General features: G+C 36.6%; 1 protein-coding gene across 2 annotated transcripts in view; it reads right to left on the bottom strand.

Moving 5' to 3' along the window:
* BANK1 (B cell scaffold protein with ankyrin repeats 1) overlaps positions 1–21,022 on the bottom strand; it is a 324,478-nt gene that overhangs the window by 227,841 nt on the left and 75,615 nt on the right. For both annotated transcript variants that reach the window (XM_047718087.1, XM_047718088.1), the window contains exon 3: positions 5,137–5,291. In XM_047718087.1, coding sequence (XP_047574043.1) covers positions 5,137–5,291 — 155 coding nt within the window. The remainder of the gene's footprint in view (positions 1–5,136; positions 5,292–21,022) is intronic.

Genomic DNA, 21,022 nt, shown 5'->3' with positions numbered 1-21,022 from the left:
TCTTCCACCATGTCCATATTTTCAATTATATTCAGAAATAAAATATGTAAATGTGATTCTCACTACATTTTAACTTTATCAACTTGGTATCTATTTTGTCTTCATTCCCATCTTTGGCAACTGAAAAAACAGTGAGGACACAGTTGCTCTCTTTTTGTCTCGAGTCTTCCCTGTTCTTTAGGCTCCCTCTCTCAGGGTAAGATAAGCATCACTTCACAGACATCCAGGGAACAGTAATCTGCAACCAAATCCTTTTTTTCCTAAAATCTTTTTTCCTTCACTCTTCTAGAACTTGGTACATTTATCCATAAATGAGAGGGTTGAATAAGTTTAGCTCTAGGATCTCTTAATACTTTATTTTATTTATTTATTTTTTTAAGATTTTATTTATTTATTTGTCAGAGAGAGAGTACAAGCAGGGAGAGTGGCAGGCAGAGGCAGAGAGAGAAGCAGGTTCCCTGCTGGACAAGGAGCCAGATGCGGGACTCGATCCCAGGACCTTGGGATCATGACCTGAGCTGAAGGCGGCGGCCCAACCAACTGAGCCACCCAGGCGTCCCCATCTCTTAATATTTTAGATACGAGTCTTAATGTCCAATATTTTAAACATCCAAAAGTTTTAAATTTTACCTAACAGAGGTTCTCTGGTTACTCTTTATTTGTGATGAGTATCTGTGAGAGTTACTGAGTTGATAAAGGTTATAAATCTAAAAGTATCAAGATTTTATTGAGGTCAAAAAGCTAAATCTCTGTACATAAGGCAAAAAAGTTTTTTGAAAACTCGTTTGGAAAAAAATCCAGAAAAAATAATTAGGGATAAAAAGATTGACATTAATACAGAGAAAAAGGAATAAATATTTGTTAAGCATCTGTGTTATACTAGGAATTATGTGAAGCACTTTTAATAGAAGGATATTTCCTTTAATCCTAATCAAAATATACACAGACAGAAACAAAAATGGAAGGCTATTAGTTTTCTCTTTTAAGAATAGGGTAGCTAATACAGAGAGTTACATTCCGAGGATTAATCAGAACTATCTATATCAAAATCTATACTCTACATTGTGCTGTTTAACCCTTCAAAATGACCAAAATGAAAATACCAGTTTTATGTTTATCTCCGATATCACCCCTAAAGTCAAACTAAATTTCAGTCTCTCACAAAATAAACAGAAACCTCATTTATATACTCTTACAAAACTGTGTTTACCCAAGAGTCATTAACTTCAAAGTTCTCTTATTTAAAAGTTATCTCTCTAAGCATAAATCACCTACAGATAAAACTTATATCTTTAATGCTCTGTACCAAAGGGTCTCTATGAATACGTTTATGTCACAGAACTGGTTTAGCTGACACACTTCCACTTCAGGATTTTTCCACCAGAGTCTAGTGCTCCTAAATATTTGCCTGAAGGTTATTTTAAACTAAATTTCTCCTCATCAATTACATTGCAAATGGAGGAAAGATGCCACTATTCCAGGTAACACACATTCCCACGTGTCAAGAATGTCTCCCTGTTTCTTTCCCTATGCCTCACCAAGACACTGCTTCATGTGACCCCTGAGGTCAGGAATGTGAGCCCCTCTTGTTCCTCACATTTGATACCTCCTCTTCACAGGACCTCATGTTTAGCTCAGTTTTTTTAGTTCCTTTGTTGCTCACATCTGTCACCTTATTCCAAGTCTTCAATGACTTCCTATTGACTCTGGCCCAGATCCCCAAGATCCTCTGCTTCAAAGTTCTTCAGAGCTCTCTTTCATAGGTACGCCATGTCTTGTTTAACTTTGACCCCTCCCCTCCCAAACTTAGTAAGCCTAAGCAACCTCTCTCAATGTTTTATTCACCTAGCTAACTCATTCTCATTCAGGAAGGCTCACACAGGCTGCTTCTTATGCATCAGATTCCTGTCCTAATAAAGGGCAGGACTCCACCTTTCAACCATTTCCAAAAGACAGTTTTAAACAAAAGACAAGCATACTGACCACCCCAAATGAGGCACTGACATCTGCATTTGTACCCAGGGCCAGCTTCATGGGTGTATGACCTGTGCAGTTACACAGGCCCTCTATTTAGAAGGCCCTGCACTTGGTTTAATGTTCTGCTGTCACTGCCTTAAAGTGCTTATTAATTTGAACAAGGGCCTCTACATTTTCATTTTGCACCAGGTCTATATGTACATAATGTTGGCATGCCATTTATTTCCTACTCACCCTCCGTCTCTCTACACTTCTCCTCTCTGTCAAGGTCTGATTCGGGTTTCATAAGCTCTGTAAATTCTCCCTAAACTTCAGCCCCTAATAACTTTCAAAGGAATTGTGGAACATTTCACACCCATACTCCTCTTTCCTAAGTCATGCCCTCTGCTCTTAATTAGTTATTTGTGTCTTTGTCTTGGCTTCCCAGCTAGATTTTCAAATCCTGAAGTATTTTTTACTTTTTTTTCATATCTTTGTGGCATCTTGCAAGAATTATGTACATAGGAGACAATCTGTACATATTTTTAAAATTTAGATGGAATAAGCCTGTTAAAACATGACATTTTAAAACTCAACATGCCCAACTCTACTCCTTACACTCCTCAGGACTCACAGCTTCATCTGTTTCCTGTATCTCCACAGAGGAAGTGGCCTGCTCTAGGAAGGAAGGCCTGCATTATCCAGCCTTGTCCTTAACTATTATGAACATGTTAATTAAAAATATAATTGTGGGGCGCCTGGGTGGCTCAGTGGGTTAAAGCCTCTGCCTTCAGCTCAGGTCATGATCTCAGGGTCCTGGGATCGAGCCCCACATCAGGCTCTCTGCTCAGCAGGGAGCCTGCTTCCTCCTCTCTCTGACTGCCTCTCTACCTACTTGTAATCTCTGTCTGTCAAATAAATAAATAAAATCTTAAAAAAATAATTGTATGGGTATATTTAATTCAATAGAGAAAGTACTAGACACTCAAATAATCATAAATTTGGTTTTATCAGTTATGAAGCTGCTATTAGGGAACAGGGAGGGAACTTCTCTAAGAGGCAGGTCCAGATCCAAGGAATTTTATAGCAAGAAGCAGATTAACTCCCTCTTAGTCAGAGAGAATGAAAGTCATGTCACTATATAGAATTCCTACCCAGCTCAGTGCTAGCATGATGTCAACACAAAACTGTAAGGGAACTCACTAGATTTCGAAGATGCTGGGTGTAGAAGAGGCATGTATCATCTAAGACCTGATGACTGGCAAAGTTAGTATGCTAAATGTCTAGATTTTGTAAGACATGGCTAAGTCTCAAGTCTCACTTATGGGGAGGCAAGGTCCTATTCTTCAGTGATCTTTACTCACCCATTAATTGGAATAGGCCTCAGAAATGAGTAAGCTCATGGGTTTTGCTTTCAGTCAGCTGACATAGACTGAAAGTTATCCTGGCAAATCTGAAAAATGATTTTCACTCATTTGGATACAAATGATTTTTCCTTTGGTACTTAGCCATTGTTACATGGACTCGGAGTACACGAAGATCTAGATTCTGGGAACACAAGATTTTGACTGGGATAACTATTTTTCATCCAGGGATCAGTTTATTTTGACTTTTTTAGTGCATGTGGCTGACACTAAAATAATCTTGGATGACCTTCCAACTCTTAAAAAGTGGGGTACGTAAGAGAGGTGTGAAATTGAAATAATTTAACTTACAAGGGTCTGAAAGAATTATATCCATGTCAATAGAAGACAGCCCATGATTCTGTTATTAAAAGAATCCTGATCCTACCCAACCATCTGAGTGAGCTGTCTCAGCCTGAAGGATAGTGGGGTTTAATTTTTACACTTCAATTTCTTGGCAAATTTAATATTGGGGGAAGGTTTTACATTCTTCCAAATTTACTGTTGTAGGTTTTGTTCAGAGCAGCTATGTAGACTCATTGCAGAGTTCTTGGTGAGTAATGTTTAGATCCAGAGGGTTCCCCCCCACTTTTTTTGTTGATTTTACGTACTTGAGAATAATTCTCATTTCCTGTTGATTGCAGTTTTTTCTATTTATTTCTGTCTCTTCCATTGTTTCTGACTCAATAGGAGCCACCAGTTCTGATTGCTTACCCTGCCCTCCCTCACATTTTCCAGGCCTGTTAAGTTGTAATTTTCCTCAGCCTGTTCACCTGTGTCGGTTCCCGGAAACCAGACCAGTTTAGTTTCTTAGAGTCTCTAAGATAGTATCGAAGAAGTTCTTCTCTCTCCGGAATTGAGCATTATTAAGCGTAATAGCTTAAAACAATGATTCTTCTGCTTAAGCATGGGGTCTGGGGATGAAGGAATTAAACCTTGCCCAACTGCACAGGACTCCTGGTTCCAGCAAAATCGGGAGTGTCTTCCCAAAGACACCTCCTAGACAAATGCAGCCCCTGTCACCTGTGGCATAAATCCACTGGGTTCTCCCAGAAGGACCCTTTCATGCAACCTCTAAGGCTCTCCTGTATCTTTGGCTTGTTCTACTGAAGAACACCACAGAATCATACTGATACTAAAGATCAGTATCTTTCTATTTTCTGGAGATTATGTAGACCCAGTTTCAGGTCAAGTTCTACCAGTATGTTTATTTTAGTAGTTCATTCCAGTGAAGACTTAGGAGGAAGACATGCATTCATATAGTCCTTCTCAGAAATCCACACTCCATCCCCTGCTGCATTACCCTTTTATTCCTGAAAGGACCATCTCTTCTAGATCTTATATTTCCACTTAATAATGTAGGCCTTTAATACATGTTTAAGAGTTGAAAAATCGGTGATCCTAGAATATGAGTATTTTCCAATTCTATTCAAGAATGTGTTTCCATTATAAAAATAAAATCCTTGATCTGGTTAATATGAATCCAACTTTTTAAAAAAGTGGCTTGATACATATATATAGCAATTATATATCTTTTGGCAACATGTCAAATAACACCTGATAAAATTAGCCTTTCATATATTCTCCAATATTAAATTATTTGACAAATATTTGTCAAATGTCTACTAGTTACCAGATACTGATCTGGATTCTGAGGACATAGACATGAACAAAGTAAAAAAAGTGTCCAGCTATGTTAGAGCTTACATTCTAGTGAAATGCAGTATTTATGAAAACAATAGAGTCAGCCACTTAAATAACAAGGTATCTTACTCACCTCACAGGGAATTTCAGCAGGAAGCACCATTGCCAGGGGTATGGTGTCTCTTGAAGCTTTTGATAATTCTTCAATTTCCTTTCTCTTACTTATTTCCCCCAAATGTTCCACTTCTAGGTTTGTTAGAATGTTGACCTCAAGGTAGTCTTCAGAATCTAGAGAAAAATTCATGAATTCATGATTATATATATCATGATTATATATATCATTATATGTATCATGATTATAACATAGCTAAAGTTATATTATTTCCACCATTGTTATAAAGACTAACTGTTAAATAATTAATATAATATATAGGACAACAGAACTGAGTTTAAGATACTGAATGTTAATAATTAAAATAATGCTTCACAATTTAACTAGTATTATAACCTTAGTGAGTAAACTATACCAACTATATATATTCACTTAGTGGTTTAAGGTTTTCTCCCAAAAAATTCTAACCACCATTTAACATTTTTTTCTTAATATTAAATTAGCAAACCTGAAAAAAATGAAACTCTTTCTTTTCCATTACTGTAATTAAGAAAATTTATTTTATTTTAAATCAGAATAATTATTTACTCTTTAAATATATTTCTAACTTTTAAAAACAAGAAGCACAACTGGCAAACTTCACTAAATAAATTGGTATTTCTATACAACACTGGTTTAGTAGTAAATATTAATGTTCATTTAAATGTTTATATGCTCTGTGAAAAGTATGTTTGTTCTATATCAAATAGGCTGGGTTTCTTTATGGCAGTATTACTAAGAACAGTGAAATATGTTAATATGAGTTTTGAATCTCAAGGGAAAAGAATATTTGATTTCTTTTTGTTTTAACATTTAGCAATTTAGCATTTGGTCTCAATTGTTAAAACATTTTTCTCTATTGAGAAAAATTGAAGAAAAAAAATTGTGTTAAGGATGATGGATAACTGTTTCATTATTCAATGTTTCAAAGCTTAAAGCACCTCATTAGCGTACAGACCAATGAGGCTGAAACCAAGTCTCTAACAACTAGAACACATGTATAAACTTAGGTCAGCTCCAGAAATATCCCTCAAATCCACAAGGAGGAGAACTGGAAAAAAGGAAAACAGCCCCTGACAGCTAGAAACTACCCTGACACTGTATAAAAATCTTGGTGTTGCTGGGAGCTGGCCCAGTGTTCTCCCAGGGAAAGCAACATCAGACATGGCTACTCTGTCACCATGATGGAGCAAGTCAGAGATGAGAGCACTTTGTAGTCATGTCTGAACCCAAGCGAACACATGAACATTGCCAAAATCACAAAAATGACCAAACATCCCCAACCCTAGCTCCTGTCAGTAGCTATTACTTCCTTACCAATTTCAGCCTTAGGCTCTTTTCATTTAGCTTGCCCTCTATAGAAGGCTACCTACTCCTCTTGGTTTGCCTGGGATTTTCCTGGTTTAACCACTGAGCATGTTGTGTCCCAAGAAGCCCCTCAGCTGCAGGCATACTGGGATAATTAGCCACCTAATTTTGGATTAAAGTCAATATATCAAATCATAAAATTACAACTGCTTTTTGAGAGCAAGCGAACTACTGCAAAGCCTTGTTTTCTTGAAACCTCCCTCAAATCACTTAACAACAAGCCTAAATCTTATGGTGTCTTTTCTAAAACTTTTACTGAGATGGCACATGGTTCTCTGTGGTGTCTAGAAAAAAAATCCAAATTGTTCAAGTATAGGTGTGTTCCTAGTGGTGTGTGGCAAAAGGACACTGACAGGACAAAAAGGAAGAAGGGTCAAAGGCAATATAGATGGAAGCAGCTGTCTACTGTATCAAAAAAAAAAAAAAGTGAAGTTACAGCTTCATATAAGGTAATTCTATCAGTAAAGCAGAATAACAAAAAAATGCCCTCTAGGGAGAAGCTACCCCCATGCCACATCTAAGGACAGTGGTGGGTTTATTTTTATTATTTTTATTTTGTTTTGTTTTGTTTTTTTTGTCCTATGAAAGTTACAGAACAAAGCACAAAAATATCTAGTATTTCCAAATTCTTCCAAGTACTAGTCTTCCTTGAAATGAAATGAAAAATAGCATTTAGTGAGAAACCACGAGAGACTCTTAACAAACTGAGGGTTGCTGGAGGGGAGGTCAGTGAAGAAGTGGGGTAATTGGGTGATGGGCATTAAGCAGGGCATGTGATGTGATGAGTACTGGGTGTTACATGCAACTGATAAATTATTGAACACTACATCTGAAGCTAGTGATGGGCTATATCTTGGCTAGTTGAATTTAAATTAAAAAAAAGAGAGAAAAACAGCCCTTATTTCTCTAACAATTTAAAATACTATCATTAGCAGTTTATTTTCTCTCTCTCTCTTTCTCCCCACCCCCACACACATACACACACATTCGCACACACCAAAACAGTAAAAGATTGTGTAGAACTGGCTCAATCATTTTGTGAATTGAAAGAAAAAGGAAACTGATTTTATTTAATCACCTTAGGAGAAGGTGGAAGTTATTCTACCATGTCAGTATCTAGAGGTTTTCTGCTAATTATTCTGTGGCATTAGGTTAAGAGTTGTTTTATTTATTTATTATAATCATGACTGTACAAAAAAATTTATTTCCATGAACGTTCACAGAAGTACTCTTTATAATGCAGAAAATTGGAAGTGGTCTAAGCAATAAGGGACTAGACTAAAAATATGTACTATGAAAAAGATACTGTTGCCAATAAAAATTCCATCAAAGAGTATTTACCTATAAGGAACAAGTTTATAACATCACTGAAAAAATTCCAAGTTATAAAATTACAAATTTAGTAGGTTCCCACTTAGTAAAACAAAAAGTATAGGACTTCTAGTTTCAGGTTCCACATATAAGGAGATTTAGAAATCACCACTTGTAACAAAAAGCTGAACAGACTGAAAAATCAACTCTTTTTTGATCCGTAAGAAAGGGGTGTACATAACACAAACTGCTGTCCCCAAATTAGAGAGATAGGCAAATACAAGGACTTTCAACTTATAAAGAGTAAGGAGTGAAAACCACCCCAGGAACCAGTGCTAGGGTAGGGAAGCCTCAACTGTAGTGGACAAATGGTTGGATGCTCAGTGTGGACAAATCTGAGAGTTAAGAACTGCAGGCAAATCCAGCCAAAGTTGCATTATTTTGAGATTTACCTCCAGGAGTTTGACTAGATGCCCACAGAAAATACTGGAGAAAATTCCCCTCCTGCTTCTGGCAGAGGGAGGGAGAAAGAGACCATTTTGAGATACTCCAGAGCACTCTGTTTTTCTAAGAAAGTTTTGTCCCCAGGGCAGACTGGTTAATGACAACCTAAACTACTGGGGTATTATCAGAGTCTAAGTGACCTGGGGAAGAGAAGTACCCAACAATAGCCCACTGCAGCCATCTTGCCACAAAGAAGAGGGAGAAAAAAATCTAAGGAACTCTCGTGAATTTCATGGTCCAGAAATATAGGTTCACTAAATGACTAAGATCTAATCATAGGACTCTAAAAAGCTTCTCCTACCCCCATACCTCACTACTATATTACTAAAGGCCATTTAAAGCAGTTCTTTTTACCCAGTACATCATGTTTACTGAGAAAAATTGGAAGGCATATCAAAAAGCAAAAACCAAAACTTGACAAGACAGAGTAAGCATCAGAACCAGATTTGACAAGGATGTTAGAATTAGAAGACTGGGAATTTAAAACAACTCTGATAAATATGCTAAGGTTTCTAATGTATAAAGTAGACACCAGGCAAGATGGATGGGTAATATAAGCAGAGTATTGGAACACCTACAAAAGAACCAGAAAGAAATGCTGGAAATTAAAAACACTGTTACAGAAATGAAGAATGCCTTTGATGGGTTTATTAGTAAACTAGACATGACTAAGGAAAGACTCTCTGAGCTAGAGAATACACCAATAAAATCCTTGAAAACTGAAAAGCAAATAGGAACAAAATAAACTAAAACAAAAACAAAAAATAGGACAGTACATCCAAGGACTGTGGGAAATGACAAATGTGTGACATCCATGTAATGGGAACACCAGAAGTAGAAGAAAAGAAGGAACAGAAGAAATATTTCAAAGAATAATGACTGATGGATGCCTCTGTGGCTCAGTTGGTTAAGTGTCTCCCTTTATCTCAGGTCATGATCCCGGGGTCCTGGGATGGAGTCCAACATCAGCCTCTCTGCTCTGTGGAAGCCTGCTTCTCCCTCTCCCTGCTGCTCCCCCTGCTTGTGTGCTCTCTCTCTCTCTGACAAATAAATAAATAAAATCTTTAAAAGAAAAAATAAAAAGAATAATGACTGAGAATTTCTCCACTTTAATGTCAGATACCAAATCACATAGTTCAGAGAACACCAACTAGAAAAATTCCAAAAAAATTATATCATCTTTAAACTGCAAAAAATCAAAGATAAAGAAAAAAATCTTAAGGGAACATGGAGAAAAAAGGTCTTGCTTATAGAGAAACAAAAACAAGAATGATATTTGACTTCTTAGAAACCATGTGCAAGACGAAAGTGGAGTGAAATCTTTAAGTAAAAACAAACAAACCCACAAACACAAAATTCTACATGCTATGAAATTATCCATTAAAAGTGAAAGATAAATAAATACTTCCTTTGAAAATTAAATATTGGGATAATTTGTTGTTAGTAGATCTGCCGCAAGAAAAGTTAAAAGATGTTTTTTAGAAAGAAGGAAATAATATAGGTCAGAATCTCTGATCTGCATAAAGAGAAGAAGAGCATCAAAGAAGTAATGACTAAGGTAAAATAAAAACATTTATTTTTCTTATTGGTAATTGATCTAACAGATTATAGTTTATCCAAAATAACGTTGTATTTGAGTATGTATGTTTATGTGTATATGATATATATGTATATGTAAAGATGAATGACAATAATAATAAGAACTAGGATTATTTTGTTATTATAAAGTAATAATACTATCTGTGAAGCGGTATAGTGTTATTTGAAAATGGACTTGAGTTAGTTATGAATATATATAGCAAACTCTAGGAAAACCACTAAAAAAGTGAAAAAAAAAACTGATATATACTAAGATATACTAAGATAAAAAGATATACTAAGAAAGGCGAGGAAATGGAATCAGGAAATGGAATCATTATAAAATGCTCACTCAGTTAAAATCACAAAAGACAAAGAATGGAAGACAAAATATGAACAAAGGCAAAGAACAAGGGGAAAAAATACTAGTAATGAATAAGGTAGGTATCAATCCAACTACATCAGTAATCACTTTGAATGTCAATGATCTAAATGCACAAAAAAAGCACACAGACGTTGTCAGAGTAGATCAGAAAATGAGACCCAACTATATGTTGTCTACAAGAAACATACTTTAAATATAAAGATACATAATGATTAAAACTATATGGATAGGGAAAAATAGACAATATTAATACTAATCAAAGGAAAGGAAGATTAGCTATATTAATTTCAGACAGAGCAGACTTCAAAGTAAAGAAAGTTATCAGGATTAAAAAGAACATTATATAATGATAAAGGGGTCAATTCTCTTAGAAGACTTAATAATTCTTAATGTACATGGGTGTAACAACAAATCATCAAACAGTGTGACACAAAAACTGATAGACCTGCAAGTAGAGACAGTTGAATCCACTATCACGGTTAGAGAATTCAATACTTCTGTCTTAGAAATAGATCCAGCAGGCAGAAAATCAGTAAGGATATAAATGAACTCAATAATACCACCAATAAATGGCATATAATTAATAACTATAGACTGTCTCATCCAACAAAAACAGAATACATATTTTTCTCAGGCTTACATGGAACATTGACCAAGGTAGACTACATTCTGGGCCATAAAACACATTTTGACAAATTTAAAAGAAATAAAGCATATAGTGTCTGCTTTCAGATCACAACGGATTAAACTAAAAATAAATAACAGAGAGATAACTGAGAAATCCCCAAATATGTGGAGATTAAATACACTTCTAAATAACACATGGGTCAAAGTATAAATCTCAAAAGAAATTACAAATGTATTTTTTAATCAGAATGAATGTGAAAGTACAACGTATCAAAATGTGTGAAAAATTAAGAAACCAAAAGTTGGTTCTTTGCAAAAATCAGTCAAATTGATAAGCCTCTAGCCAAGCTTAATAAAGAACAAGAGAAGCAGAGAGAGAGAGGAAAAAAAGAGAGAGAAGACACACATAAATTATTAATATGAGAAATAAAAGAGGGGGAGGGGGACTGCATTATAGACCCCTTGAACACTATGAGGATAATAAAAGAATACTATAAACAACTCTATGTTAACAAATTTGGTAACCTAGATGAAATAGACCAATTTCTAGAGAGACATAATCTCCCAGCACTCACACAAAAAGAAAGACAATCTGAATAGGTCTATAGCCAATTTCTATTAAAGAAATTATATCAATAAGTAATAACCTTCCAAAATAGAAAGCACCAGGCCCAGATAGGTTCATGGGTGAATTCTGCCAAATAATAAAGGAAAAAAATATATACCAGTTCTTTACAATTGCTTTCAGAAGGATAAAAGCAGAGGTAATATGTTCCAACTCATTCTATGAAGCCAGCTTTACCCTAATACTTAAAGTTAAAGAAAGAATACAAGAAGACATATAAAAAAAATTGCAAGAAAAGGAAACCATAGACCAATCTCTCATGAACTTGGATACAAACATCATCAACAAAATATTTGCAAATTGAATGCAAAGAAGAATGAAAAGAATCATACACCATGACCAAGTGGGATTTATCCCAGTTATGCAAGTTTGTTAAGCATTTAAAAATCAATTAACATAATACATCACATTGATAGATTAAAAATTTTTAAAAAATATGATCCTATCAATAGCTGCAAAAAAGTACTTGACAAAATCCAATACCAAGTCATAATAAAAAACTCTCAGTAAACTAGGAATAGAGGGAAACTTCTCCAACTTAATAATAATAATTTACAAAAAATCTACAGGTAACATCATTCTTAATGTGAGAAACTCAAGGCTTTCCCAATAAGATTATGTAGAAGGCAAAAATGTCCCCTCCTACTTTTCCTTTTCATCATTTTACTGTAAGTTTTTCCTAATGCAATTAAGGAAAGAAAAGGAAACAAAACACAGATTAAGAAGGAAGACATAAAATTGTATTTATTGGGAGAAATAGGATTGTTTGTTTGTAAATCCAAAAGCACTGACAAAATCCTGGAACTAATAAGCAATTAAACAAGGTTGCAAGATATATGGTTCATATGCAAAAACAGTCATTGTTTTTCTACATACTAACAAATGGAATTTGAAAAAAAAATTCAATACCATTTACATTAGCACCCCCAAAAGTGAATTACTTAGGTATAAATTTAACAAAATATATACAAGAGTTATATGATGAAAACTATAAAACTCTGATGAACAAAATCAAAAAGAACCAAAAAAAATGGAGAGATTTTTAAAAAAGATTTATTTATTTATTTATTTGACAAACAGAGATCATAAATATGCAGAGAGGCAGGCACAGAGAGAGAGTGGAAGCAGGCTCCCCGCCAAGCAGAGAGCCCCATGTGGGGCTCCAACCCAGGACCTTAGGAATCACAACCTGAGCCAAAGGCAGAGACTTTAACCCATTGAACCAACCAGGTGCCCCCAAAATGGAGAGATACTCTATGTTCATAGATACAAAGACTCAATGTTGTTAAGATGTCAGTTTTTCCCAACTTAATCTATAGATTCAATGCCATCCTAATCAGAATCTCAACAAGATATTTTATAGATATGGGCAAACTAATTCTAAAGTCTATATGGAAAGGCAAAAGACCCGAATAGCCAACTCAATATTGAAGAAGAACAAAGTTGTAGAACTGACACTATCCAACTTCAACACTTACTATAAAGCTACAGTAATCAAGACAGTGTGGTCTTGGCAAAAAAACAAATAGATTATTAAAATAAAATAGAGAGCTGAGCCAAGAAATAGAGCAACATAAAAATAGTCAATGGATCTTTGACTAAGGAGAAGAGGCAATAAAATGGAGCAAAGGCAGTCTTTCAAAGAGTAGTGCTGGAACAACTGGAAATCTACATGCAAAAAATGCACCTACATACAGACACTGCACCCTTCACGAAAATTAACTCAGAATGGATCACAAACTAAACTGTATAATGCAAAATTATAAAACTTCTAGAAGATAACAAAAGAGAAAACCTACATGACTTTGAGTATGGTGATTCCTTTTTAGATACAACACCAAAGATATGATTCATGAAATAAATCATCGATAAGCTGGACTTCATTAAAATGAAAAAAAAAAAAAAAACAACAACACTTCTGTAAAGGATAATATCTAGGAAGAGTCAAGATGGCAGAGGAGTAGCAGACTGAGATGACATCAGGTCGCAGGAGTTCAGCTAGTTATCAAACCATTCAGAACATCTACAAACCCAACAGGAAATTGAAGAGAAGAAGAGCAGCAGTTCTAGAAACAGATAATCGACCACTTTCTGAAAGGTAGCATGTGCAGATAAGTGAATCCAAAGCGACAGGAAGATAGACAATGGGGGGAGGAGCCAGCTCCAAGCAAGTGGTGGAGCAACGGAGCACAAAATCCAAACTTTTAAAAGTCTACTCCACTGAGGGACATTGGTCCAGAGGCTAAGTGGGGGTAGAGCCCTAGCAGGGAAAGTGCGGTCTTGGGTGCCGCAGGGTCACAGAAAGATAGGGGTGTCTGAGTGAAGCAGGCTTGTAGGTATCAGAGCAGAAAAGCTGACCATAGAGATGGAGCCAAGGAGTGAGCTCTCAGCTTGGGGTTACCTTAAACTGTGATCCATGGCAGAGTTGGACCACAGCTCTTTAGGCAGGAACCACACAAGTGGCAGATCTAGGGCGTCCCACCTTCCTCCCCTGGAAGAGCAGCATGGCAAGAATCTGCTGGGTTTGAAGTCTACAAATGGGACTGTGTGCCAGAGACAGAAATACTTGGTCACAGGCCAGGTGAGCTCAGAGCACGGCCAGAGACCAGGGAAATGGGAGTGATTGCCTGTTTTATTTCTGAGGGCACACTGAGGGGTAGGCCCCTAAGCTCTCGGCTTCTCTGGGCAGAGACTTGGAGGCCACCATTTTCATTGCTATCCTCCAGAGCTCTATGGAAAGCATTCAGGAAGCAAAAGCTTCCGAGAGCGAAGAACTGAGCAGATTACTTAGTCCGGACCCTGGCAATGGTGGTGCAAATCCACCTCTGGCAAAGACATTTGAGAATCACTACAACAGGCCCCTCCCCCAGAAAATCAGCAAAAACATCCAACCAAGACCAAGCTCACTGATCAAGGAGAATAGTGGAATTCCAGAGCTAGGGAAAAGCAAAGCATGGAATTCATGGCTTTCTCCACATGATACTTTAGCCTTGCAAAGTTAATTAAATTTTTTAATTTTATTTTTTATCTTATTCTAATTTTTTCAACTTTGTCTCTTTCCTCTTTTAACATTTTTAACAAGTTTATCTTAACAATACCTTTCTAAAAGATTTTTTTAGACCTTTTTAGATTTTTTTAAACCTTCATTTTTATAGTCATATTTTATCCTTCATTGTATTTAACTTTATTTTTTGTATACATATAGGTTTTATTTTTCTAGAAAATTTTGGGATACAATTTCTTCTAACAGATCAAAATATACCCTAAATCTAGCACAGGGCTTCGTTCTAGTCTTCAGCCTGAGCAAATTCTCTCCACATTTTTTTCTTTCTTTTTCCAACCAATGTATCTTATCAATTCCTTTTTTAGAATTTTTTTAAAATTTTCATCTTTACAGTCATATTCCAGCCCTTCATCATGTTTACCTTTATTTCTATATGTATATACATTTTTCTTTCTTTAAAATTTTGGGAGGTAGTTTCTTCTAAGAGACCAGAATACACCCAAAATCAACTGGGTGGCTCTCTTCTATTCACCAGTCTAACATATATATATATATACACATACATATATGTGTGTATATATATACACATATACATATATTTGAATTTTTAAAAATTTCTTTTTACCCCTTTATTCTCCTCCTGAGTTGGGTCTCTTCTGATTTGGTTAGCTTATATTATTCTGCAGTCTTTGTCACCCTTTTAGTATTTTATTCTCTTGTTCATATATTCTTATTTGGATGACATGACAAGGTGGAAAAGCTCACCACAAAAAAAAAAAAAAAAAAAAAAAAAAAAAAAGAACAAGAAGCAGTACCAAAGACTAGGGACCTAATCAATATGGATATTGGTAATATGTCAGATCTAGAGTTCAGAATGACAATTCTCAAGGTGCTAGCTGGGCTCGAAAATGGCATGGAAGATATTAGAGAAATGCTGCCTGGAAAAATAAAAGCCCTTTCTGGGGAAATAAAAGAACTAAAATCTAACCAAGCTGAAATAAAAAAAGCTAGTAATGAGGTGCAATAAAAAAATGGAGGCTCTTGGGGTGCCTGGGAGGCTCAGTGTGTTAAAGCCTCTGCCTTCAGCTTGGGTGATGATCCCAGGGTCCTGGGATTGAGCCCCACATCCGGCTCTCTGCTCAGTAGGGAGCCTGCTTCCTCCTCTCTCTCTCTCTGCCTGACTCTCTGCCTACTTGTGATCTCTGTCAAATAAATAAATAAAATCTTTAAAAAAAAATGGAGGCTCTTACTGTTAGGATAAATGAGGCAGAAGAGAGAATTAGTGATCTAGAAAGCCAAATGACAGAGAATAAAGAAGCTGAGCAAAAGAGAGACAAACAACTACTAGACAATGAGGGGAGAATTCGAGAGATAAGTGATAACATAAGATGAAACAATATTAGAATAATTGGGATTGCAGAGGAAGAAGAAAGAGAGGGGGACAGAAGGTATATTGGAGTGAATTATTGTAGAGAATTTCCCTAATATGGCAAAGGGAACACACATCAAAATCCAGGAGGCACAGAGAACCCCCCTCAAAATCAATAAAAATATGTCCACACCCCATCATCTAATAGTAAAACTTACAAGTCTTAGTGGCAAAGAGAAAATCCAGAAAGTCTGTAACATACAATGGTAAAAATACGAGATTGGCAGCAGACTTATCCACAGAGACCTTGCAGGCCAGAAAGAACTGGCATGATATATTCAGACCACTAAATGAGAAAAATATGGGGACGCCTGGGTGGCTCAGTTGGTTGGGCAGCTGCCTTCAGCTCAGGTCATGATCCCAGCGTCCTGGGATCGAGTCCCTACATCGGGCTCCTTGCTCGGCGGGGACCCTGCTTCTCCCTCTGCCTCTGCCTGCCACTCTGTCTGCCTGTGCTCGCTCACTCTCTCTCCCTCTGTCTCTGACAAATAAATAGATAAAATCTTAAAAAAAATGAGAAAAATATGCAGCCAAGAATACTATATACAGCTATGCTGTCATTGAAAATAGAAGGAGAGATAAAAAGTTTCAAGGACAAACAAAAACTAAAAGAATTTGTAAATAGCAAACCATCCCTATAGGAAATATTGAAAGGGGTCCTCTAAACAAAGAGAGAGCCTAAAAGTAGTAGACCAGGAAGGAACAGAGACAATATACAGTAACAGTCACCTTACAGGCAACACAATGGCACTAAATTCATATCTTTCAATAGTTACCCTGAATGTAAATGGGCTAAATGCCCCAATCAAAAGACACAGTGTATCAGAAAGGATAAAAAATAGAACCCATCAATATGCTGTCTACAAGAAACTCATTTTAGACCCAAAGACACCCCCAGATTTAAAATGAAAGGGTGGAAAACAATTTACCATGATAATGGACATCAAAAGAAAGCTGGGGTGGCAATCCTTATATTAGATAAATTAGATTTTAAGCCAAAGACTATAATAAGAGGTGAAGAAGGACACATACTATACTCAAAGGGTCTGTCCAACAAAAATATCTAACAATTTTAAATATCTATGCCCTTATCATGGGAGCAGCCAACTATATAAACCAATTAGTAACACAATCAAAGAACCAAATCAACAATTATAGAATAATAGTAGGGGACTTTAACACCCCCTCACTGAAATGGACAGATCATCCAAGCAAAAGATCAACAAGGAAATAAAGGCCTTAAACGACTACTGGACCAGATGGATAGCACAGATATATTCAGAACATTCCACCCCAAAGCTACAGAATACACATTCCTCTCTAGTGTGTTTGGAACATTCTCTAAAATAGATCACATCCTGAGTCACAAATCAGGTCTCAACTGGTACCAAAAGATTGGGATCATTCCCTCCATATGTTCAGACCACAATGCTCTGAAGCTAGAACTCAATCACAAGAGAAAGTAGAAAATAACCCAAATACATGGAGGCTAAAGAGCATCCTACTAAAGAATGAACAGGTTGGGGCACCTGGGTGGCTCAGTGGGTTAAGCCTCTGCCTTCACCTCAGGTCATGATCTCAGGGTCCTGGGATCAAGCCCCGCATCGGCCTCTCTGCTCAGCAGGGAGCCTGCTTCTCCCTCTGCCTCTGCCTGCCTCTCTGCCTACTTGTGATCTCTCTGTCAAATAAATAAATAAAATTAAAAAAAAAAAAAGAATGAACAGGTCAACCAGGAAATTAAAGAAGAATTGAAAAAAATTCATGGAAACAAATGAAAATGAAAACACACTGTTCAAAATCTGTGGGATACAGCAAAGGTGGTCCTGAGAGGAAAATATATAGCGATACAAGCCTTTCTCAAGAAACAAGAAAGGTCTCAAGTACACAACCTAACCCTACACCTGAAGGAGCTGAAGAAAGAACAGCAAAGAAAACCTAAACTCAGCAGGAGAAATCATAAATATCAGAGCAGAAATCAATGAAATAGAAATAAAAAAATCAACCAACCAAACAAACAAACAAAAAACCCAGTAGAACAAATCAATGAAACTAGGAGCTGGTACTTTGAAAAAATTAATAAGATTGATAAACCCCTGTTCAGATTTACCAAAAGGAAAAGAGAAAGGACCCAAATAAATAAAAGCATGAATGAAAGAGGAGAGATCATGACCAACACCAAAGAAATACAAACAATTATAAGAACATATTATGAGCAACTATGTGCCAGAAAATTTGATAATCTGGAAGAAATGGATAAATTCCTAGAGAATATAAACTACCAAAACTGAACCAGGAAGAGATAGAAAACCTGAACAGATCCATAACCAGTAAGGAGCTGGAAGCAGTCATCAAAAATCTCCCAACAGGAGCCCAGGGCCAGATGGCTTCCCAGGGGAATTCTACCAAGCATTTAAAGAAAAATTAATACCTATTCTCCTGAAACTGTTCCCAAAAAAAAAAAAAAATAGAAATGGAAGGAAAACTTCCAAACTCATTTTATGAGGCCAGCATTACCTTGATCCCCAAACCAGACAAAGACCCCCTCAAATAAGAGAATTACAGACCAATATCCTTGATGAACACAGACGTGAAAATTCTCACCAAAATACTAGCCAGTAGGATTGAACAGTACATTAAAAGGATTATTGACCATGGCCAAGTGGGATTTATTCCAGGGCTGCAAGGTTGGTTCAACATCTGCAAATCAATCAATGTGATATAATACATTAATAAAAGAAAGAACAAGAACCGTATGATATTCTCAATAGATGCCTAAATAGCATTTGACAAAGTACAGCATCCTTTCTTGGTCAAAAATCTTCAAAGTGTAGGAATGGAGGGTTCATACCTCAATATCATCAAAGCCATTTGTGAAAAACCTATAGTGAATATAATTCTCAATGGAGAAAAACTGAGAGCTTTTCTGCTAAGGTCAGGATCATGGCAGGGAGGTCCATTTTCACCGCTGCTATTCAACAGAGTACTAGAAGTCCTACCTCAGCAATCAGACAACAAAAAGAAATTAAAGTCATCCAAATCAGCAAAGAGGTCAAACTACTACTCGTTACAGATGATATGATACTTTATATGGAAAGCCCAAAAGACTGTACTCCAAATCTGCTAGAACTTGTACAGGAATTCAGTATCCTGTAAGGATATAAAATCAATGCACAGAAATCAGCTACATTTCTATACACCAAGAACAAGACTTAAGGTTTTAGCTGAGAGTGAGATTTAAGGAGTCAATCCCATTCACAATTGCACCCAAAACCATAAGATCCCTATGAATAAACCTAACCAAAGAGGCAAAGAATCTGTACTCAAAAAAACTATGAAGTACTCATAAAAGAAATGGAGGAAGACACAAAGAAATGGAAAAATGTTCCATGTTCATGGATTGGAAAAACAAATGCTGTGAATATGTCTATTCTACCTAAGGCAATCTACATGTTTAATATAATCGCTATCAAAATACCATCAATTTTTTTCAATGAAATGGAACAAATAACCCTAAATTTATATGGAATCAGAAAAGACCTTGAATAGCCAGAAGAATGTTGAAAAAGAAAGCCAAAGTTGGTGGCATCACAATTCCAGACTTCAAGCTCTATTACAAAGCTGTCATCATCAAGGCAGTATAGTACTGGCACAAAAACAGACACATAGATCAATGGAACAGAATAGAGAGCCCAGAAATAGACCCTCAACTCTATGGTCAACTAATTTTTGACAAAGCAGGAAAGAATGTCCAATGGAAAAAATACTGTTTAACAAATGGTGTTGGGAAAATTGGACAGCCACATGCAGAAAAATGAAACTGTACCATTTCCTTATACCACATACTAAAACAGACTTAAAATGTATGAAAGACGTCAATGTGAGAAAGGAATCCATCAAAATCCTTGAGGAGAACACAGGCAGCAAGCTCTTCGACCTCAGCTGCAGCAACTTCTTCCTAGAAACATCACCAAAGCTTACGTAAGGGAAGCAAAGGCAAAAATGAACTATTGGGACTTCATCAAGATCAAAAGCTCTTGCACAGCAAAGGAACAAAACCAAAAGACAACTGACAAAATGGGAGAAGATATTTGCAAATGACCTATCAGATAAAGGGCTAGTATCCCAAATCTATAAAGAACTTATCAAACTCAACACCCAAAGAACAAATAATCCAATCAAGAAATGGGCAGAGGGGGGTGCCTGGGTGGCTCAATTGGTTAAAGCCTCTGCCTTTGGCTCGGGTCATGATTCCAGAATCCTGGGATCGACCCCCGCATTGGGCTCTCTGCTCTGCGGGGAGCCTGCTTCCCCCCCTCTCTCTGCCTCCTCTCTGCCTACTTGTGATCTCTGTCTGTCAAATAAATAAATAAAATCTTTAAAAAAAAAAAAGAAATAGGCAGAGGACATGAACAGACATTTCTGCAAAGAAGACATCCAGATGGCCAACAGACACATGAAAAAGTGCTCCACATCACTCGGCATCAGGGAAATACAAATCAAAACCACAATAAGATAACACCTCTCACCAGTCAGAATGGCTAAAATTAACAAACCAGGAAATGACAGATGCTGGCGAGAATGTGGAGAAAGGGGAACCCTCTTACACTGTTGGTGGGAATGCAAGCTGGTGCAGCCACTCTGGAAAACAGCATGGAGGTTCCTCAAAAAGTTGAAAATATAGCTATCCTATGACCCAACAATTGCACTACTGGGTATTTACCCTAAAGATACAAATGTGGGGATCCGAAGGGGCACGTGCACCCGAATGTTTATAGCAGCAATGTCCACAATAGCCAAACTATGGAAAGAACCTAGATATCCATCAACAGATGTATGGATAAAGAAGATATGGTGTGTGTGTATGTGTGTGTGTGTGTGTGTGTGTGTGTGTATGCAATGGAATACTATGCAGCCCTCAAAAGAAATGAAATCTTGCCATTTGCAATGACGTGGATGGAACTACAGGGTATAATGCTGAGCGAAATAAATCAATCAAAGAAAGACAATCATCATATGATCTCTCTGATATGAGGAATT

This window comes from Lutra lutra, chromosome 2 (assembly GCF_902655055.1).
Source record: "Lutra lutra chromosome 2, mLutLut1.2, whole genome shotgun sequence".
Classification (NCBI taxonomy): Eukaryota; Metazoa; Chordata; class Mammalia; order Carnivora; family Mustelidae; genus Lutra; species Lutra lutra.
This window is presented reverse-complemented; position numbering and strand designations above follow the sequence as displayed.